The sequence below is a fragment of the Conger conger genome, chromosome 8 (genome assembly GCF_963514075.1).
Source record: "Conger conger chromosome 8, fConCon1.1, whole genome shotgun sequence".
NCBI classification, from domain to species: Eukaryota; Metazoa; Chordata; class Actinopteri; order Anguilliformes; family Congridae; genus Conger; species Conger conger.
The window spans coordinates 16,067,087-16,090,804 of NC_083767.1; the positions used below are offsets into that span (position 1 = coordinate 16,067,087).

At 45.9% G+C, this 23,718-nt stretch overlaps 1 protein-coding gene across 2 annotated transcripts in view; it reads left to right on the forward strand.

The window, feature by feature from the left end:
• LOC133135451 (carbohydrate sulfotransferase 11-like) overlaps positions 1 to 23,505 on the forward strand; it is a 32,753-nt gene extending 9,248 nt beyond the window's left edge. For both annotated transcript variants that reach the window (XM_061252463.1, XM_061252464.1), the window contains exons 2-3: positions 11,981 to 12,066; positions 21,900 to 23,505. In XM_061252463.1, the coding sequence (XP_061108447.1) occupies positions 11,981 to 12,066; positions 21,900 to 22,754 (941 nt within the window). In that variant the 3' untranslated portion in view covers positions 22,755 to 23,505. The remainder of the gene's footprint in view (positions 1 to 11,980; positions 12,067 to 21,899) is intronic.
• The last annotated feature ends 213 nt before the right edge of the window (positions 23,506 to 23,718 follow it).

Below are 23,718 nucleotides of genomic sequence, written 5' to 3' on the forward strand. Positions count from 1 at the left end.
GCTCAAGAGACAAGGTCTTAATCTAAGTAAATAGAGCAGACGTTTATTGCCTGAGGGAGGAAATTCTTGTCGGAATGAATAAAATATAATAATAAATGAACAAAAATATAAAGAAATGGTATTCGGTAGTTAACCTCCTGAGACCCTGTGTCCTCAAATGGGCACATTCCATTTTGGTTTCCCTTCTATACGGTATTTTCGGGACATTCAAATTAAATTTATTTAAATATATGTATATATATTCAACATGTTTTTGCCATCCAAGACACTTTTTTTCACCTGGGTCTCAGGAGGTTAAACTGAAATCTTATCATCAAAAAAATAGCAATTGCTGTCTACCTGGAAGATTACAAAAAGTTGCAAAGCAACATTTCAGCCTAGCCAGCTAACTCAATATCCCCCAGCTGCTAACAATGACCGGGAACAGTGGCACAAACAAAGCTTCCAGCTTTTTATTGTGTACCTTTATGCTGAATGGGCAAGCACATTACATTAACAGCTGGCGGGACTTGCATTATTGCCTTCCTTAATAGTACTACCTGTCTGGCCCTTAATTTGATTCACTGTTCTCTACACGGTTCTCAGTATGAGAGAACCGTGTAGAGGTTCATCCGTCTACCCCTGGTATAGACGGATGAGTGACCCCAGCACTCTCTCCAGGGAACGTGACTGGTTTATGTGTAGCCGTCTCAAATTCGTAGCGCTACGTCTACCCCCCCCCCCCTTTTTCTGGGTTATTGAGTCATTCTTTACTTCCTTCACACAGCCGTGTGATGTCACATTTCTAAAGAAGTGGAAATAACTGCAAGGCTGGTACACATGCGGTTGGCAGAATGTTTCAGAATGTTCCAGAATGTTCCGGGCCATTGGTGAGCTCTTCATTAGGGACGGAGATGCTTGCTACTGGGGTGTAGCAGTTCTAGCAAATGCTTTATCTGATGCAAAAAGGAAAATTCCCAACACGCTACCAGCCGAGCTAAACAGCCAAGACAAATAGACCCTATGAGACTCCTTACCTGGACAACTTCACAGGGGCTAGCCCAAAATAAGAAAAGGGGAGCGCTCAAAGCTCGGAGCAATACACTATTCTGTGCATTAAACTGTGTACTGCTTTGAGCTCTGTGTGCTCCACCACTTTATCTGAAATCTTTTTACCTTTTAGTCAAATGTATACAGTAATTCTGCGAATTAATGGTAATCCAAAAAGACTTACCATTAAGCCACTGGATTTCACCAGTTATGTGGTTGCACATTCTGGTTTTCTGCCAAGAGTTTCAGTATTTCAGGTACATATATTTGACTGTGTTTCTGTTTCTGTTCTGTCTGGTGTACAGTCATGCGGTGAGTTTGTTTTTTATGATCCATTCCTCAAGGAAGGCATTTAATCTGAGACATTTCAGTAATGGTTACCACAAAGACGGTCAACACCGGGCGTATGCAGTTCTTTCGGTCAGTGATCTCGATAACGCCTGGAGTTTGTGCGAAAACTCTGAAGCAGTGATGTAAGCACACACTGCCCTACAGTGATAAGACTGGGGTCACCATAGTTACAGGCCCTATCGTGATTGATGGTTGACTGTTCACTGAAGGAAAACGCTTAATGACGGCAGTGATACAGAGAGAGGCAGTAAAGCAGCAGGTATTCCCTGTGATCTCATCCTGCTTATCTGAGGGATGATGTCATTTCCTGCTCCTTAATAAGGATGATATTGTGAGAAACAATGAGGCCTTGAGGATTTATAAGCTAACGTTCCCCAGGGCAGATGTTGTCTACGCTAATGGCTTCAACATTATGTGTCATTAATTTGTGTCAAGCATACAAATTCACGCACACACACACACCAACTTGTGCACAAACATACTCATACACACAGACATGTGTGCACATGTACATCTGTAACAGCTGTTCCGTCTGCTCTATGAGGCCGGGCTGGTCTAGTGGGCGTTTCTGACTCATTTTGAAGACAGGATGACAGATGGAAAGACAGGCAGGAAATGGATGTCTGAAAGACATGAAATTTTTCATACTGCAAAAGCTAACAGAGTGTGTGGGTGTGTGTACATTTGCGTGAGAGAGTGAAAGACAGAGTGAGGGAGACTATGTACATGCATTATGTATGCTATATACCATCATATTATCCTGTTGTTATTAGTTGTGTGTCATCTGATGTTTCACATGTTCCTTGCCATGCTTTGGCAATACAAATGCAAATTTTGTGATGCCAGTAACGGAATTCGAAAATTTTGAGAGACAGAGAGACAGAGAGAGGCAGAGGAGAGACAGGGAGAGAGAAGGAGAGGGAGAGGAGGAAAGAGAAAGAGGGAGAGCAAGTGAGAGAGGAGGACAGGGGAGTATATATTTGCATAGGTCAGAGGCTTGGAGAGATCTCTGAGTTTGATGAGTGTCACAGAGATGGGAGAGATGGACTGGAGACAGCCTGGACTGATGGAGGTGTTGGAAGAGGGGGTGTTTTAATTGGTACTGACCCCCATTGCCTGCCAATAAGCATCAACCAAAAATGCATTATGCACTGTCAAATAATAATGGTGACAGTACATAATAACAGTGAATATTCTCAAAACAAAAACAACACAATAACAACAACAATGTTAACGTCATTATCTGACCCGCACATCACCATGAAGACAAACAACCTTGCTGGCTGATTTTTTATCACAATGATGTGCAGAGAAGTGGGTTTCATACTGATCAATGTCCTACATCGCAGAGTTAGAATTTAGCAAACTTTAAGAACGGATTCTTCCTACTGTGAAATCCACCCCCTCAAAACCTAGCCTCAGAGGGATTTTTAAAAAGAGTTTTTATTTCAGCACACCTGCAACTGAATAACACTTGAAGGGCAGACAGATTGTTTTTCTTCAAATGTGCTGTATTCATCAGGTCGTGAAATATAAAAAAGAATATAAAACATATCCAGTAACTATGATATAAATATAAAAATATATGTCCATTGAACACATGTGGGTGTGAAACATCCCTTGCACACTCGTGTTGTGTGTAGAAGGCCTTTGATGCGATCTGGTTACAGAACACAGCTGAACGGGTTTGGTTATGACACTGCCGTGGCATAAATGAGCCGTATCCGACTCGGAGCGGAACAGACGGAACCCTTGTCCACGGCGGTCCGGAATGTGCCGCAAACGTGCGAGGAGACGGTCCCTGATGCAAAGGTCGCCGGGGGTCACAAGCTGTCACCGTGAGCGCCTGTCACTCCTGGGCTCGAGACGAGGGTACGGTCCTCAGGCATCGTCATCAACCAGGGTCGGCTCAAATCATTTTCAGAAATTCAGTGTTTTAGTCTTGTAATGATCCTTAATTCTTCGGTAGAAAATATTATTTTTGTCTTAGCAAATTTATTTTATTAAAGCAATAGCAATAAGATTTTAAGTGTAAATATAAGACTTAAACACTTGTTAAGATTGACCTTTTTTGGTTTTTGCAGCTGACTCCCTGCAGATTTGGTTGGCATTTATATAGCGCCTTTATCCAAAGCGCTGTACAATTGATGCTTCTCATTCACCCATTCAAACACGTACTCACACACCGACGGTGATTGGCTGCAATGCAAGGCGCCAACCAGCTCGTCAGGAGCATTTGGGGGTTAGGTGTCTTGCTCAGGGACACCTCGACACAGCCCGGGCGGGGGATCAAACCGGCAACCCTCCGACTGCCAGACGACTGCTCTTACTGCCTGAGCCATGTCGCCCCCAGATTTCTGACAAATTTAAAGGAACCTTCAATTTGCCTGCTATTCAGAACAAATTTCTAACTTAATTAATATGACATTTGGGATTAGAGTGTTAACTTGTTAAAACCTCTCTGGGTTCTCCTGAAGTATTTCACATTTTACCGGCATTTAATGGAACTGATTTCATTGCATATTTCTCCCACGTTTCTTTCACTTTTCTCATGAGCAGTTTAGGCCTTGGAAATTAGGTATGTGGACTGTCGCCAATCAGTGACTTACATTTAGAACCTAAGTCCTGAAAGACAATGAAAACCAGCTAACACTGCATGCCCCCACTGCCAGGGGTACGAGGGCCCTGTGCAAGAGAGTCTGGGGGCCACAGTATGTAGGTGCCCCAGTGTGTCTGCAGAAATTATGGGGTGCGAATGCAGCCTTGACCAGCTGGGTGGAGATGAATGGGCCCTAGATTAATTCTGTTACTAGGCCCATCTATCAACTGGAGCTGGACAATGGTACTCTGAAATTTGAGCCTATTTATCCCCTGGAGCTGGGCTATGGTACTCTGAAATTTAGGCCTGTTTATCGCCTGGATCTGGGATATGGGACTCTGAAATTTGGGCCTGTTTATTCCCTGGAGCTGGGCTGTGGGTGGGCTGGGAGTCAGAGGCTGGAGGTTGGAAGGCGGGAGACCAGGGAGATTAGCCAGGAGCGCAGAACAGAGGGCTGAACATCACAGGGCTGTAGCCAGGTTAAAAAGCTCTTTCAGGAGATTAGCATCGCAGCTCCTCTGAGCCTGTTAGCTAACAGTAGGCAGGCAGGGCTCCCCGTGGAACACTGTCAATTACTGAAGACTTCCCATTGGAGGGGAAGAAGGAAGCCACGCTGAGTGACCCCACAGAGGGAGGGGGAGAGAGAGAGGGAGAGAGAGGGCATTCTTCAGCTTGACGAGAAGAAAGAACACTCTGTCACTGTGTGAAACAGTTTAGGGAAAAGTTTGGGATTACGTGCTAATGGATTGTTCAGATAATTACGGGCTTGCTAATGAAGCAAAGTCAATTGAATTTAAACACTTTATTATTGTCATGCTCCCACAGAAATAGCTTCAAGTGCAGCCCAAGCTGTGAGGTGCATTTGGTGATCGTCAAAAAAAGAAATGTAGCGTAGAAATGCTTTACCACAGCTATATTCAGCGGCAGGCAGGTCCAAAAACACATTTAAATTACAGTGTAAAGACAGCTCTCTCTCTCTCTCTCTCTCTCTCTCTCTCCCTCGGTCAGGGTGATGGCTGGCATGTTTGGGTAAGTTTGAAATGAGACTCTTGGGGAGTTTATGCAGAGAGGTCATGTGCTGAACTGTTACATGGGGCTCCACATCCTGAGCCTTTCTGTAGGTTCCTTTTCTCCACCGCTGTTTTCTCCTTTCTCTCTTTCAACTTCCCCTTTCAGACTCCATCTCTTGCATCTCACCTCCTCTCAGTTCATCACAGTTTCATTCTGTTCATTGTCTGTGAGTGTGTGTGTGTGAAAGTGAAAGAGAGATAGTGCTGTGTAGACTGTGCTGTATAACATGACATTTTCACTTCAGGGCTGATGGTTTCTCTGCTGTTTGGGGGCAGTTTTTAAATTGAATCTTTCACTATCTTTCTCTCTCTGTCCGTTTGATTTTTGCCCTGTCTCCTCCCACGCTTTCATTCACACTCCTACTCTCCCTTTCTCCTCCCACTCCCCCTTTCATCTCTCCTCTCGCTCTGCCTCGGCCTCTTTCCGTTTCCGTGTTCGTTTTCCGTGTGCGTCGTGGGTTTGAGTCAGAGCCTAATCACAGAACCTAATTCTAATTAACCTCAGGCCTAATTAAAAAGGTAACAGAAAATATTAATCAAAGTGTGCCTGATTAAATAAAGGCAGATAAATTAGTATGCAGTCAGATACTGGACTCTGTCTCTCCCCTCCCATCCTTTCCCTCTGTTTCTCACCAGTCCTCTCTCCCCCTCTCTCCATCCCTATCTCTTTTTCTCTCTCTCAGTCTGAAAGTAGACTCTCCCTCCTTCTCCCAGGGTGTGGCACACACAATTAGGGGTTGCAATAAAACCGATCCCTTGTGATTGCTCCAGAGACGGAGAACACGGTTAAGCTGCGGAAACGTGGTCCAACCGTATCCGAGAATCCGATCCAGAGCTCTTTTCAACCACCACTGATACAGAGCATGTGCTGACATACAGAATATAATTGTTGTTTATACTAATACTTTTGTGTTTGTGAACTTGTTTAACATGCATTTGCAACAGACTTATTTGTCATGAAAGTAAATCTTCAAGTGAGACGGAGAAAAAGAGAGAGAAAGCATTGTGCACGACCTTGGAATGTCATTGCGATTCTCACACTGTATAATATTTGCCAGTGTGTTTGTAGCAGAGGCTCATGGGAATATGTTCTGCTTGGCCCAATTACACGGCAAGAGCAGCGGTGACAGCTTCTGCCAGGATTCTGCTGACATCAGCTCCTGTTTGCCCCCTTTAATGACTTTCCAATCACTCTCCCAGCCATTAGAAACCAGCATGCTGCAGCGGGTTAGCGCGCCGCTAGTGCTTCAGGTCATAAAATTTTACAAAACGGTCAATTTGCGTCCGGCTTGTTATCAGGACGCACAGAGGAAATGATTTGAGGACACTCAAAAGCAACATTCAGGCAACAAATTGGGCAATTGGTTAGCAGTGACATATAAAGACGAAGTGCACTTTCAGGACCCCTGTGAATACAGTACATGCATACAGTGGCTGAGAGCGTGAGACTGTGTGTGTGCATTTACTGCTAAATGCAGGTCCATGTTACAAGGGCCAAATTCTGAAAGAATGAGTAGAATTACCTTTGGACAGATAGCATGTTCCGCTAAACATTTTGGCAAATCGTGAGCTGAGAATTATAAGGTTCTAACTGTCATTTTTTTAAACAAGTTAGTGTCATAAATTACATTACATTACATTATTGGCATTTGGCAGACGCTCTTATCCAGAGCGACGTACAACAAAGTGCATACCCATAACCAGGGATAAGTTCGCTGAAAGACCCAAGAGGGAAGTACAATTTCAAATGCTACCTGTACAACAAAGATAAGGACGAGGGCCTTTTTTTTTTTTTTTTTTTTGAGAACAAAGAAACAAAGAAACAGAGCAAAAGTGACCAAAGTTAACTATCCAAACACTGCTTACCTAGCCAACAAAAAATTCCGATACACAAAGCAAGTCACAGAGACAACAATTAAGGTTCACAGGGAGGTAGGGAGGGATGGAGAGAGGTGCTGCTTGAAGAGGTGTGTCTTCAGCTTGCGCTTGAAGGTGGGGAGAGATTCTACAGTTCTGACCTCAACGGGGAGTTCGTTCCACCACCGTGGAGCCAGAACAGACAGTAGTCGTGAGCGTGATGTGGAGGTTCGGAGAGGGGGAGGTGCTCTCAGAACACAGATATTAGATGTAATTGTATTTTTTAGGAACTGTCATTAAGCTGATGCTTTTATCCAATGCCACTTACAGTTGATTAGACTCAGCAGGAGACAATCCCCCCTGGAGCAATATGGGGGTAAGGACTTACAGGTCCCAGTCATGTACCTTAACCACTACACTACAGGCTGCCCGAGATAGAACCTTCTAATTCTAAAGAATTACACATCCAGACATATTTTTAGAAACTGTTTTTACAGTGTATGGGGGAGCATATGTCGGTATCATGCCGTATTTAATGTCTCAGTTCAGAAATACTACCCTGGCCTTTCTCTTTTGTAATTATCATGCTTTTGGTTCATACAATCACGCTAGCTAAATAATTCATGATTCCATAAATACATATGAATTTTTATTAACCCAGCCTGGATGAATCTTTTGAAGAAACTAAATCTGAACTGTCTTTGTTATCTTCTCTTTGGGAGCAAGTGTGGTTCTTATTTGTGGATGCAGTAAGGCAGGGCAGCTCTATTGTAAGCAGGAAAGATCTGTGGGTGGATGTACAGCATGTGAACATTAGTGCTAACATACTGTGTGATGCATTGTGGGATATTGGGGAAAGGCGATGTGTAAGAGAGAGGTTCCTGTGGCAGAGTGACAGATGTTTCTGTCTGTTTGAAGAAACCACCCAAACAGACTCCCACCGCCTGTGTGGGGTTCCCCCTCTTTACCCCCCTTGGTCTGGGAGGCGTCTCCATGGCAACACTTTGCTATAATTAGTACTTGGCTTGGCTGCGGGGTGAGCCTGTTCAACTCAGTGAGAGAACACACACTCCACACAGAAAACTGCTACTCCTCTCTTTCCCTCCCCCTCTCTCCATTCCTTCATCTCTCACCTTCTCTCGCTTGCTCTCTCATTTTCATTCTCTTTCACTTTCTCTCTCTTCCTGAAGCAGCAAATACACTAAATAACAAATGTACACTGCTATAAATAAATAAATATATCAACACAGCACACAGTGAGATGATGAGAAACTATCCCTCCATACACACACATACACACGCGCACACACCTCTCAATGCTACTGACATAAAGTAGGTTTTTCACAGTTTTCTCTTCTGCACTTGAATCACCTCAGTACGGATGTTAAGCAGAAGAAGAGAGGTGATGGTAATGACAGCAGACATCGCTGTGGGGTGTAAGAATAGAATAGAATAACTCTCATGCACATGTTGCCTCGTTTCACAAGAGAGACTGGCAGTAGGACACTGTGTGTGTGTGTGTGTGTGTGTGTGTGTGAGCATATGTGTACATGCGTCTGTGTGTGTGTGTGTGTGTGTGTACCAGTGTGTGTACATGCGTCCATGTGTGTGTGCGCACGAGTGTGTGCGTGTGTACACTCGTATGTGTCTGCTCGTTTGTGTGAGTATGTGTGTATATGCGTCTGTGTGTGTGTGTGTATGTGTGTGTGAGTATGCGTGTACATGCGTCTGTGTGAGTGTGTGTGTGTGTGAGTATGCGTGTACATGCGTCTGTGTGAGTGTGTGTGCACGAATGTGTGTGTGTGTGTGCATACTTGTATGTGTCTGCTCGTGTGTGTGTGTGAGTATGTGTGTACATCTGTCTGTGTGAGTGTGTGTGTGTGTGTGTGTGTGTGTGAGTATGTGTGTACATGCGTCTGTGTGAGTGTGTGTGTGCACGGATGTGTGTGTGTGTGCATACTTGTATGTGTCTGCTCGTGTGTGTGTGCATTTGCGTGAGTTTGACAGTTTTTGTGCTTATGGGATTCATTTCCATGATAAAGGCAGCCTTGTCCTTGGCTGCGTCACTGTGTCCCTGACCATGTCCATCCTTTCAACCATTCCCTCTCAAATTCAAATTTCAAATTAAAATTCTCTCCCTTTCACTCTCCCTCCCCCTTTCTCTCTCTCCGTCCTGCCTTCTCTCTCTTCCTCTTTCTCTCTCCTTCTCTCTGTCCCTGGGGGACGGGGTTAAAGGTGGATGTTTTCACTAAGAGCTGTGGAAGGAGTAGGCCTGTCAATGACAGATCTGTTACTCTGTAACCCGAGATCCGGGTTTAACAGCTAAGTGGGACAGTGTGTGTATCTACAAGACGAGAGGCCAGGATCTTTACACACCTTTACACTCAAAGTTCACATATCGAACAGGCTGAATGGCCTGGTCTCAGTATGTACCCTTGTGGTCTTTTCATTCAAAAGAGAATGGCCTGTTCTCCTCAATATATTCTTATGTTCTTATGTCGTAGAGGGGCAGAATAGCATGTTCTCCTCATTTTGTATTCTTATTTTCTTAAGTTGTAGAGGAGCGGTACACAACTCTACATCCTGTGGGCCGCAGTGTCTGCAGGCATTTGTTTTAAAGGTGCTGTACACTGCCTGGTCTCGGTAATTAGTTTATTATCTGAACCAAGCAGATAAAATTGTGAGTGAAATCAGGTGGTGTAGCGCATGGTTGGAGCAAATACCTGCAGACATTGCGGCCCGCAGGACGTGGAGTTGCGTAGCGCTGTTCTAGAGGGCCTGAATGGCCTATTCTCCGCATTGTGTATCCTTATGTTCCTTCTGTCGCATAGCAACTGGTGGAAAAGGGTTCTCTTTGTGAAACGTGCTTGGGTGGAGGTGGAGCCTGAGGTAAATGGGAGGTGCTGTGGCACACCCATCCTATCAAGCTGGAGATTTTGTTTCTGCAGGGCGGAGCTTAGTTAGCTGCGGATGTTGAGGTGTGAGGTGGTGAATCAGGAGTTTACGGTCACTGCTCAAGTTTTGGAGAGGGGTCAGGTCAGTGGTCTTTGGGGTTAGGGGTCCTCTGCCCCCTGTGTGCCCACGCCTTCCCCCAGAACAGCTGCTGTTCTGCCCCCATCAATCACCCCTCAGTGTTCCTCTCTAGGGCTGATATTCTCAAGGACTGTTGGGGTGTTTTTTTGCTGGGGTAAATCCCATTAGCCACAGTCTGTTACTGAGCTGAGCTCTTTTTCTGGTGAATCGAGTATCTGAATCATTCATCTTTTTCTGTAAATGGTTTTCTCCCTTCATTCATTCATTCATTCATTCAATTTAATTATTTCATTCACTATTCCTCTCTGCCTGCATCAACTAGCTCTCTTGCATCTTCTCTCTCTCCTCTTTCTCCTTTTTCTCTGTTATGTCCTCCGCTCTGAACACTACTCCTTGCAACACGCACACGAGCATACACACAAACACATACTTGAACACACACATCACAAACATATGCAGACAACGAGACGCAAAGACCCAAACGGACTGTATCTCTTCAATTAGAATTTCCCTGCCAAAATCCACCTCAAGCTCAGGCAAGAAAATGTAAATCTTTATTTAAATTATTGTTTACAGATTCAAGCCCTGAAAGTTATTTTGCTTAAGAGGTGAGTTGCTGTGAAGCACAAAAGTGGTTATAATGGGCCTGGTGTTCTCTGCGTTGTAGTCAGATACAGCACACACTTATCAGACCCGACTAATCCAGCCTCATTATTAGGGGCCAGTCATTGAGTGGGCTGGTATCTACACTGTACCTTTAAATTCCAGTTCGGAGCAGACCCATATAGCGTGTGATGTCATAAATGCTGTGAAGTGCAGTGAGTCTATCAGACAAACCATCGGGGACCCTGCCGCCCATTGATTGGGGGCTCATTTATCTGCTGTCCAGAGTCGCATTGCTGTCCTTGTTGCCAGAGCAAGCCTGAGTAATCAAACCTAGATCAGTTGATAAGAGGGCAGGTGGGTGAGTTGAAGGCTTGTGGCTGTTGCAGAATCCTCATGAACCAGGCCACCACTCTTTGGCCTTTGATGGTGACGGCTTGAAATTAGATGAAAATCCAAAATGAAAGTCAGATAAAAGTCAAAAGAAAAACCAGACTCAGCACTGACCTTTTGGCTTCATCTGCTCTGTTTAACTCTGTGTGTGTGTGTGTGTGTGTGTGTGTGTGAGAGAGAGAGTGAGCGTGTGAATGTCACTGATGTGCGCACATGCCCACGCGCAAGGGTGGCACAAAAGCAGTGTTAGAGCAGTGGAAGTGCAGTGTAAGAGCAGTGTAAGGGTGATGTAAGAGTGGAGTAAAAGCAGTCTTGAGGAATGCTGTGCAGAGGGACACAGAGTGGACACTCACTGAAGTAAAGTGCAGAATGACAACAAGAAGGACAAGCCCTATTATTGAAGGTCTCTTTCACAGGGAGTGTGAGTGTGTGTGTGTGTGTGCATGTGTGTGTATGGTGTGTGTGAGTGAGGTGAGTGTGTGTGTGTGTGTGTGTGTGTTTGTCCTGCTGGTCATTACAGAAGCCTGGGATCCTCTGGCTGACAGTTTGGCAGCATATGAAACCAAACAGCCACAGATGGGCCTGAGACACAACCTTCTGTGCTTCCATGGGTTTGGCCTCTCTACCCCTCCTCCTTCCCTAGCTGTGTACTCGAGTGTACCAAACCAATGTTGGCAACTTTAGATCTGGGTCTGTTTTCTGTGGACCAGTGCATGGTGAATGACCAGGACACTTGACCAGGAGTAGAAATGAGATGATAAGACGTCAACAAAAATGTGTAACTGGAGATTGAAGGAACTGAGTCACCCGTCTGATTGTTTTGTGGGAATTTTTGGTCAGGAAATGGAATGAGTGTGACCATAGCAGTGTGACCGTGACAGTGTGACTGTAATAAGCAGTGATACCTGCACCCCCCTCTCACCCATACTGCAATGGCTCAATTCTGTAATGCAGTAAGTGGGCCGTCTCTAACACTGTGTGTGTTTTCTACTGCAGTAACGCAGTCAATGCACTGTTTCTGATGCTGTCTATTTTTCTCTTGCAGTCATGCGTAGGAGTCCGTTTGCAGCTGATGCTTGCTGTCCAAAAAACTCACGGAATGCCATGCAGGAACTCTACAACCCCACACAGGTAAAGTACTGACTGTATGTGTGTGTGTGTGTGTGTGTGTGTGTGTGTTTTGATGTGTCTGCATTTTATGCAGTTGGCACTGTTGTTGGCACTGTTGGCACAGCAGATACTAATTCCATCACAGCACTGATTTAGCATGGGTCCAGTAATGCTGAAAAACATTTTTCCATTTTATCAGGGTTTAGCATAATGCTAAATGAGCTAAAGGTGTTGATACTGAGAGCCCAGACTGAGTAAGCTGTATTACAAGATGGAAGCTGCTCTCCCTTGGAGGTTCTCGAGTAGCTTCTTCTGTCTTAGTAAGTTCAGGTTTTGGAGTCTTGTCATTATGCCTGAGTTCTGTATTCGGAGAGTTCACTGCAATTGCATCTTCCTGAAAGATGAAATCTCATTGGCTCTGTGATTGGACCTGTATGAAAGAGGAAATCTCATTGGGTCTGTTCTTCAGGTTTAAAAATATCCCAGGTTTAAGGTTGTTATTTCGGGAGTTTTCTGCACACTGTGGGCATACGTGGTCATTTTGGTCTGGTCCTCCTCCCCCCTCTGCGGTTACTGTGGACGGAGCCAGAGATTGGAATTCGGCTGCCTGTTTGTCTGTCTAATGTGACAAACATGGTCACTGTTGGCTGGAGCCCTGCTAGATGATTTACAAACTCTCCAAAGCCCCAAGACCTGCATTCCCCTGCCTCTGTTCGATGGGTGTCGGGCGGATGTTAATATAGTCGGTTATTATCAGGCCTTCCAATGGAGATAATGATGATGAAGAACTTCCTTACAATAATAGGTTTTATAATTGGAATCCGTGCTTGGTTAGCCCACGCTAATGCGCTACCCAGGCCATTAGCCACACTTCTGTCTAGATAAGAGCTTTTTGCTAAATGGCTGCGCCGCAATTGAAATAAAGTTCTGCTTTGTTCCTTTGTGCCTTGAAGTCTGATGTTGTAAATTATCTATCTGGGAGTAGAGCGAATGTGTGTCTCTGGTCTGGCACTATGGTGTGTAATAGTTTCCGGAGGAGCTCAGCGGTCTGTGAGCGTCGGTCTGAGAGACGTGAGTCAGCGTGTTCTCATCGCTGTAGAAGAGCGCTTTAAGTGAAGGTTTTCAGACAGGAACCACACCTGCTGGTTTTTGCTGATTTCCAAACCTAGTGAAAAAACTACTGAGATAATCAAACCGTTGTACTGAGCGTGAGGAAAAGACATTTATGAAACTCTATGCAAGCAGAAAGAGCTGCAGTCTTATTTCCCTGATGAAAGATGTGTTGCCTTAAACGGATGAGTCAAAAATATAAGTCAGTTATTGGGGACTGATATCCCTGCCGAAAAGCCAGCTTAAGCTTTGCTTAAACTGCTTTAACAGGTGACTGAGAAAGTGTGAATTAGACAGGATGTACAATATCTATGTAAGTCAGACTGACTGCATCCTCTCACAGAAGAATTTTTGATATTTGTGTATGTGTGAGAGTGTAAATGTAAGTGGATGTGTTTGTGTGTATGAATGTGTGTGAAGTTGAGTCTGCTCATATTGGCTGCTCTGTGTGATCTTTCTTTTAGCTTGCCACCCCGGCACTATAACCTTTGACCTGCCCTAGGTAAACACACATGAAAATGCAATGATCACCCCACTTAGTACAGCCATGAGGTGGATACAGAGTAATAGTGAGTAACAGTAGTTAGTCATCTACTGTCTGTGTCTGTTCAATCAGTTGTAGTTTTGTCTGTAGTCCCTTATGTCCCACAGTATGTATTTTTCACTGTAATGCTCTTCATCAATGAGCTGGTACAGTATACACTACAGGAGTGTATATTGTACTAGCCTTCAAATGGCTACGTCTGCACATACTAATAATAAATCACAGGGGACAGTGTTTTATCTTGGAAATAGCTATTTAAAACACTTTGTAAAACCATGTTATTTTTTGTAATATTAGGACATTTTTATTGGAGCTCCAGGACTCAACAATGTACATTTCTATTTTGACCGCACGTTGTCCAGAGCAGACACTTAAAATTTCAGATTAATCTTTAATTAGGCAACTGTTTGCACTGATGCAAACTCTGGTGGATTAAGATGTTTTATGTTGGATGGACTTTGTATCGCGGTGAATCTTGGCCTGATTCCACAGTGAAGACCTAGACTGACTCCATGTGTCTTTCTCAGCTGGGGTGTTCACAACCAGAGAAGAACAGAAGGTTTGATGGACATTTATTTCCATGCAGCATACTGTACATGGAATCAGTTCTCTACAAAGTTAGAGCAGATGTTTGCTATCTGTCGTTGGTCACAGTGTAAAGAAAGGCATAATTTAGCAGTATTTTATTACTGTTACGGGGCCCATATTTCATGAATGATATGGAACACTGCAGCAGGAAACCTTCCTCTTGCTGCATCTTAGAAACAGAGCAGATTTATGGACTCAATTTAGAATGATTCTGCTCCCTATTTTCTGCTTTCTACACACTCCTCGCTCTCCTGCTACCCTCTCTCACTCCTCACTCTCCCTCCTCTCTCACTCCTCTCTCTCTCACTCCTTGCTCTCCTGCTCCTCACTCTCACTCCTCTCTCTCCTGCTCCTCATTCTCCTGTTCCCCTCTCTCACTCCTCACTCTCCTGTTCCCTTCTATTACTCCTTTCTCTCCTGCTCCTCACTCTCCTATTCCCCTCTCTCACTCCTCTCTCCCCTGCTCCTCACTCTCCTTGTTCCCCTCTTTCACTTCTCTCTCTCCTCACTCTCCTGTTCCCTTCTCTCACTCCTCACTCTCCTGTTCCCTTCTCTCACTCCTCTCTCCTGCTCCTCACTCTCCTGTTCCCCTCTCTCACTCCTCACTCTCTTGTTTCCTTCTCTCGCTCCTCACTCTCCTGTTCCCCTCTCTCACTCCTCTCTCTCTCACTCTCACTCCTCTCTCTCACTCCTCACTCTCCTGTTCCCCTCTCTCGCTCCTCACTCTCATGTTCCCCTCTCTCACTCCTCTCTCTCACTCCTCACTCTCCTGTTCCCCTCTCCTGCTCCTCACTCTCCTCTCCCCCTCTCCTGCTCCTCACTCTCCTGTTCCCCTCTCTCACTCCTCACTCTCCTGTTCCCCTCTCTCACTCCTCTCTCCTGCTCCTCACTCTCCTGTTCCCCTCTCTCACTCCTCTCTCCTGCTCCTCACTCTCCTGTTGCCCTCTCTCACTCCTGTCTCCTACTCCTCACTCTCCTGTTCCCCTCTCTCACTCCTCTCTCTCCTGCTCCTCACTCTCCTGTTCCCCTCTCACACCTCTCTCTCCTGCTCCTCACTCTCCTGTTCCCTTCTCTCGCTCCTCACTCTCCTGTTCCCCTCTCTCACTCCTCACTCTCCTGTTCCCCTCTCTCACTCCTCTCTCCTGCTCCTCACTCTCCTGTTCCCCTCTCTCACTCCTCTCTCCTGCTCCTCACTCTCCTGTTGCCCTCTCTCACCTCTCTCTCCTGCTCCTCACTCTCCTGTTCCCTTCTCTCGCTCCTCACTCTCCTGTTCCCCTCTCTCACTCCTCTCTCTCTCTCTCTCTCACTACTCACTCTCACTTCTCTCTCGCCTGCTCCTCACTCTCCTGTTCCCCTCTCTCGCTCCTCACTCTCATGTTCCCCTCTCTCACTCCTCTCACTCCTCACTCTCAGTCCTCTCTCTCCTGCTCCTCGCTCTCCTGTTCCCCTCTCTCACTCCTCTCTCTCTTGTTCCTCACTCTCCTGTTCCCCTCTCTCGCTCCTCACTCTTCTGTTCCCCTCTCTCACTCCTCTCTCTCTCTCACTCCTCACTCTCCTGCACCCCTCTCTCATTCCTCTCTCTCTCTCACTCCTCACTCTTCACTCTCTCTAGTTCAATAGCAGGATGAAGCAGTGTGACTGCGACTCAGATCCTGCACAGTTCTCAGCAGAGGTGGAGGGTTTGGTCTGGAGCGTATCTGTACAGCAGAGGTCATTATTAAAACACTGCAGTGGAATATTGAGCTGCTGGCGAGTGGCACAGATTGGGCATATTTTGCAGCTGGCAGCTAGCAGCATCTGGAAAAGACAGATCTGCTTGAAAAGCCCACACCCTGTTGCCATGCAGAACCACAGAACCAGAGAGTCCTTCCCACACATACACACACACACTCACACACACAAGCACACACACACGGGTACACACACACAACTGAACTCATCCACCTCTGATCTGTTTATCTGTCTGTCTGTCTGTCTCTCTCACACACACACTCTTTCTCTCTCTCTCTCTCTCTCTCTCTGTGTTTGTGGAAGCTGGCCTATACACTTACATCACCATAAAGAAGTCTGTTAAGTACAGGCTCTAGTAAAATGGGATCTAAAAGCAGTGTATCTCTGTGGTATTCATAATGCCACAGTACTCTCCATCTTACCCTGGAACTGTCTCCAGTTTATTAACACTGTAACACTGTGCTCCTCCTGCAGGTTCCTCACACTGTAACACAGTGTGTGTATGTGCGTAATTATTCTTGCGAGTGAAATGCGTAATTGAGAGGATGGTATAAAAGAGGTATTCCTGTTGGCTCAGGGAAAGTATGAGCAAACTTGCTATTTACTCCCACCGCCCTCCTCTCTCTGCTGTACAGCGCTAATGTGTTTCTGCTGATGGAGCGGGGCGAACCAACACAGTCATTATGTCTGTTCTTTAAAAAGAACACACACAAACACAAAATCACACACGCACATCTATCTACACACAAAGGTGCACATAACATACACACAGAAATGCACATACACACATAACACACAGGCACACACGCATGGTAACATATGCATACCCAGGCACACACACATGCACGTGTGTGTAAGTACATGCACATATGAATGTGTGTGTGTGTGTGTGTGTGTGTGTGTGTAACTCCCCAAGTTTATGCATATGTTCAGAGGGAAGAACAGGTGCTTTAGCTGGAAGCAGCAGCAGAAATGATTTGTGTTTAATCGTGTATAATGATGATCTCCCCCTCCCCTTTACAGCAAAGCCTTTGCTATATGAAACATTAATATTGTTTGATGCGTTTGTGATTAGCATTCTGCCCGTTCTTCTGTGCCTTCATCTCCCGAGGAAATCCTGTCACATCTGCAGCTCCACACTCCTTCTCTCTAAAGAATCATCCAGGAATATTACCCTGTGTATTATAACACACACACAGGCACACACACACACCCCACACTCAAACACACCCATGTTTCCTAGGACATACCTCCTATGTCCCATCAGGGTGGAGCCCCTACCTGAGTCCAACCTTTCCCTCACTTACCCCCCCCGGTTCTGAGTTTGGGTCTCCTTGAGCCTCCCGTACTCCTGCCCTTCAATCCCACTGGCTTACCATGAGCAGCATATCCTGCCAACCAATAGCTGCAACAAGTGACCCCCCTACCCTTAGGATGATCCTTCTGTTCTTCTTCATGGGTTTCTGCTCTGTCGCCATGGATATCACTGCTGTGTCAGGCCCAGTTGCTTGCCCTTTGTCCCCCCAGAAGCTAGTCTGCATGACTAGTGAATGTGTTTGCATATATTAAAGAGAGCAGCTCACTGTGGATGTGACCCCATATCTGCTCCTCTTTCTGTGTCCAGACTCCTGTGGGGGGGGGGGGGGGGTCTGTAGCCCTGTTTGAATTATCTTCAGTAACCATAGCAACACCAGTGATGATGACAGTAATAGAGTATACATTAAATAAGAGGGTACACAGAATAACTAGGGGGAATGGTACAGTCAGACTAGTCAGATAGAGAATAGGAAGCGACTGGCAAGAAATGCACAGACAGGAAGTGCAGTGATGCAATGCTAGATACAGGCAGCCGAATATTTACCAAAAGGACGCGCCGCAGCGCTGAGTTTTAAATGACATTTCAGTATAGCGGAAGAAGACAATACAGCTGTTAGAAGCATTAGGAGAAGAAGAAGACGCTGGTTTCTTCTTGCTGTATGAGTAATCACAGATCCCATGCCACCGGAGTGGTGCAGGGCCTTGCCCCAAAACCCACAACGCCCCCAGTAACCCTCTCCATGTCCAGCTGTAGGCGATTACTGCCCCCTGTCTCCATTCAGCAAGAAAAGTGAGAAAATATGGTGAATTATCCCCGACTCAGGAAATATTTAATTACCGTTAATGTAAAGCATCTGTTTGTAATTATCGACTCATGTTGCTCAGTGAGAAAGATCACAGCTTTGCTCATTTGGCTTGTCGAAACTCATATTTCACTACCAAAACTCCTTCAAGATTAGTGATTACGGGTGTGTGGCCCTGAGTCCTGGAACAATGAGGCTCAGTAGAGCTTATATGTCCTGGGCGGTCTTTCTAATTTAGCCCCAGGATGTGAGAGAGGCCTACATTGGGTCTTTGCTGTGGGGGGCTGCTGTGATCTTGTATCGGGGGTTGTAATGTAAGCATGCTGTGGCAGTGGGGGGTTTCTCATAAACCAGTCTGTGATTTTCCCATAAAAATTTACATAAAAGCTTTTGAGTATTGAGCTTGTGCCAATCAGCAGTTCTCAAATTGTGGGTTTTGAGGGAAGTTTAGGAAGATCACAGCATTGATATATTTATAGTATAAATACATTACTTAAATCATGAAATTTTCTGCTAATGCTCTCACCAGACACATGAAAGATTGAACTTGTTAAATACTTGTAAGTGCGTACATGCTCTTAAGACATGTTAAAAACAGTCCATATGTGAATGTATATGAGGAAGTTTCTTTTACACACACTGGGTAAACTTTACTCCCTTATTATTCCTTATTATTGTGCCAAAAACTATAACATTAACTCTGAGAACAGCCCTGGGAAAACTGGGAGGACAAAGAACTCAGCAAGATGGCTTTCGTTTAATAATTCAGCGGATTTGCCTTCTTTTGAATTTCAAATAAGCACAATAAACTCTGACCTTTAGCTGCAGGACGAGAGTCTGCCGGGAGATCAGCAAGTCGTTCTCACTGAGGGAGAGGTGAACTGTGGTTTGCTAGTGCGGTGCTACGATGCACTAAACCTGCTGCTGTTTTAGGATTAGGCCCCCTGCTGTATCCTGAGGGGGGGATTTAGCTGGAGCCCTGCTATCGCTCTCTTTTTGTTTTCCTTTTCAGGGGGGGAAGAGAAGCAGGCCAGAGTGGTAACTGCTGTTGTTTTTTAGGGTGTGTGGAGATAAGCGTCATCGTGTTTTTCATTTCCCTTTCTCAAGGTCCTTTCTCTCCTCCGTCACCTTCACCTGGCCTCCAGTGTTGCCAGATGCCTGGGAATTCACCGTCACAAAAGATTCCTCAAATCCACCCCCCATTCAGCGGTCTCCCATACAAACTTCCCCTCTCCCCCACTCCCTTCCCCCTGCGCCTCCTTTAAATCACGCAAACAGTTTTACTCTGAAGTAAACAAACATCCTTAGGGGCTTAGAGGTTCCATTCAGGGGTTATTCTCTGCTATTCTTGGCTACCTGCTGACCTCCCTCTGTCCCTTTTATTTGGAGGGGGGGTGGGGGCGGTAACCATGGCTGGCATCTCATGCACCGATATGCAACTGAAATGTGACAACGTGAGGCTCACCTTTCAGGCCACCTGACTGACGGTGAGGTCATGTGTGGGATGGTTGTGATTGGTGCATTATTTATGCTGTGTGCGGTGCGGAGTCTGTGTATCAGAGCCCTCTGGTCTGAAAACCAGACAGGGCTGCGGTCAACTCATCAACATTTAAGGATATTTTCTCACACAAAGCAGAATCTCAAACTGCTGCCGTTAAGGACCGCAGTGTCTGCTGTTTTATTTTTAGTTTCAGCACTTAAACTTCCTAATTGAACTCTATTATTGACTGGAGTCTACATAGCTATTTTCCAAGACCTAAATTGCCTGCTTGATTGAAAGGAAACCACAAAACTGCAGCCACTTTGGCCCCCAGGACTGCAGTTAAACCAGCAGGCACTGTGGCCCTCCAGGACTGGAGTAAAACCTGCAGGCATTGTGGCCCTCCAGGACTGAAGTTAAACCTGCACCCACTGCGGCCCTCCAGGACTAGGGTCTTTCAGTGTACTTATCCCTGATTATGGGTATGCACTTTGCACTTACGTCGCTCTGCCAAATGCCATTAATGTAATGTAATGTAATGTAATGACTGCAGTTATACCTATAGGTACAGTGCCCCCTCCAGGAGTAGAGAGATCTGTTTTTCTCTCAGTTGAAGAGAGCGGGTACTTGTGCAGGGACAGTAAGGTTTGATTTGGGCCTATTCTGCTGTGGTTCAATCAGAGCCCAGGACCCCAGCACCCTTTAATGCTGGTGAATAGTTTTACCCACCTTGCAAGGCTGCCAGCAGCCTGGTTTGGGTTCAATATCAGGTTGTTTTGTCTAATACTGGGAGCTCTCTGTACACATAGTTTCTAAAAGAGAAACAGACGGAAGTTTCCAGAAAGAGGTCAGACTGTGATTGCTGTCTGTGTCACACAGGAAAATAAACACAGGTCGCGGAGTCATGGTGGAATCTCTGAAAGTGGGCTCTGAACAGTGGGGTCAGATGGCAGTAGAAACCCACGGTGTAGTCTTCAGTGGCTGCAAATGACAAACAGGGTCACGGAAAAAGCCAACATGGATGACCGAGTCTGTGTGTCTGTTTCTGTCTGTTGTGGTGCTGAGATTAAACCTGGGTACACATACCATATACCTGTCAGTAATGCCAGTATACAGTGTTATGGTAGTATGGTATTATGGGAGTATATGCCATTAAATGTGCTGTTATGAGGGTACAGTGCTAGGCTGTTATGGCATATTGCTATGAGGATATGGTTTCATTTTACTGTTATGTGGATATGATGGTGTGGTGTATATGGGGTATGTGGTGAATTATTTTTTAAACCCTAACTGTAAATCAAATCTTGGAATTATAGTGCTGCAGTGTTCCTCTGTCCTGCAGATTTAGGACAACAGGATGAAGGAGGGAGGCTTTGACCAAGGATAATTTTTTCCTGCTTCTTAATTATAGCATTCTACGGTTTTGGTTGCTTTGAGTCATACCTCAAAGGAGAGTTTTTGATTCCTCATAAGGTGTGGAACTCGTGCGTAAGTTTGCAGTCTTTAATGTCGTTGAAGAGAAAATGTTGTGATTAGGAGGAGGAAGTACCAGCTGGATGATCCTCTTCCCCTCTGGACTGCACTACACCCCACCCCCACCCCCATCCCCATCCCCCTCCCCCTCCCCGAGACTGGCAGTCATCGCTGGCAAAGGCTAGGCAGAAACAGGAAATTAAGGAATCTTATATTCACAGTGTTTTATCAGTTTTTAAAATAATTTTTGCTGCTTTAGTGAAATTCAAATGGGTCCCAACTATAAATCCATGTGAATAGCTGTTTTATCAGCCAGCGGGTTGGGGAAAGTCGTTTTTACTGTCTAATTTAATTGAGTTTTTCTACCGCCTTTTGCTTATTATTGATTCAGACATCTATTCATTATTTTGTAAGACTGTAGTATGACACGTTGATTTGAGGTCTTTAGCAGAGGGCTAAAAGATGATGAAACCAGCTAATGTGTTTCCTTTAGTCTGTCTTCTTTTCCTTTCCCCCATCTTTCCTGCCTCTCTCTTCTCTTTCTCCCCATCTCTCGTCTCGTCTTGTTTTCTGTCTTTCTCTGCTCTCTCCTGCCCCTGTTCTTTCACCCCATCTCTCACCTCATGTCTCCTTCTCCATCTCTCTCTCAATTCAATTTGAATTTCAAAGTGCTCTATTGGCATGACAAATATAGACACTTGTGTTGCCAAAGTAGAGATTGTATAATAAAATTATGTACAATATGGATGATAGATTGTGGATTAGTAAAGAAAACAATGCATATCTTTCCCTCCCTCCTCTCTCTCAGTCGGAATATTCCGGAGCGGCGTTCCTGCACCAGGCCCGGCGGGAGCAGGTGGCTGAGACGTGTCGGACGCAAGGCGCCTCCAGCAGGAAGCGTCGGGTACTGACTCCCGCCGATCTCAAGCACCTGGTGGTGGACGAGGCCCACGAGCTCATCTACTGCTACGTGCCCAAGGTGGCCTGCACCAACTGGAAGCGGGTCATGATGGTCCTGACCGGGCAGGGCAAGTACACCCACCCCATGGACATCCCGTCCAATCAGGCGCACATTCCCTCCAACCTCAAAACGCTCAACCAGTACAGCATCCCCGAGATCAACCACCGGCTCAAGAACTTCCTCAAGTTCCTGTTTGTGCGCGAGCCCTTCGAGAGGCTGGTCTCGGCCTACCGCAATAAGTTCACCCTCAAGTACAACACCTCCTTCCACAAGCGCTTCGGCACCAAGATCGTGCGCCGCTACCGCAAGAACGCCACGCTTGAGGCCCTGCAGTCCGGGGCGGACGTCCGCTTCCCCGAATTCGCCGAGTACCTGGTGGACCCCACCACCCTGAAGGAGGGCCCTCTCAACGAACACTGGGAGACGGTCTACTCGCTCTGCCACCCCTGCCACATCCGCTATGACCTGGTGGGCAAGTACGAGACCCTGGAGGAAGACTCCAACTACATCCTCCGGTTGGCGGGCGTTGCCGACCACGTGCGTTTCCCCACCTACACCAAGTCCACCCGTACCACAGACCAGATGGCAGCCCAGTTCTTCCAGAACATCAACGGCCGTCAGCAGGCCCAGCTCTACCAGCTGTACAAGCTGGACTTCCTGATGTTCAACTACTCCATGCCCAGTTACCTGAACATTCAGTGATACACCCCCTGTTCATGGCAAAACCAATCAGCTCTACTGACTGTGGTATTCAGGCAGGGGGTTCTTCCAGTCAGAGACTAGAACTGAACTGAGATCGATGGGAATGCCTGGACATGCTGATTGGCTTTTGCTATAGTGTGGACTTGCTGATTGGCTTTTTGAAAGGCTTGGACATGCTGATTGGCTGTTTGGATGGCGTGGGTGTGCTGATTGGCTGTTGAGATCACACAAAAGTGCTGATTGGCTGTAAGCAGATGGGGGAATGGTTAAAGGGCTTACTGCAGTGTGGGTCCTTTCTACCTGGATGCAGGGCGTCTCAGGTGGGATTGTGGGTAGTCTTAAGTATAGTTGGAAAGTCGTTTGGGTTTGGGGTGGGGTCCTCTGTGACTCCGCCCTCAGCACAGGTACGCACAAGCCCCCAAAAGCTCTCAAGTTGTGGGAGGGAGACTGAGGGGCATGACCTCTGGAAGACTCCTCCCACTGATGAGACTCCTCCCGCAGGTCCAGGGTCCCCCTCAGTGTTAAAGGGACAGCGTCTCAGTGTGAGGAGCGAACGACCAGGTGCATCGCCTTGCGCAGCGACCCGGAACTAGAACCCCTGCTTTCATGATGAAATGATGATGCTGTTTTTTAAATTGTAAATTAAGAATTGTTCTTGCTTTTTTTGTTTTGTCCATTTATTTTAATTTTATTATTATTATTCATGATGAATTATTGCTGCGAGCAGCAAAATAAATAATTATTTAAATTATTTTGGATTTCATTCGGATGCTTTTGTGTTCTGTGTGGATTACCGCTCTCTGTGTGAATGTTCCTTCTGTGCTGTGGGAATGTTTGTGTTCCCCTGCCCAGGGGGCTGAGTGACCACTGCTAGTTACGGTGAGGAAAAGGTGCTCTGCTTTTGTTTTGCTGAGTTCCATCACTCAGTTTCCAAGCAGCAACCAGCACCACGTTTTACACCACA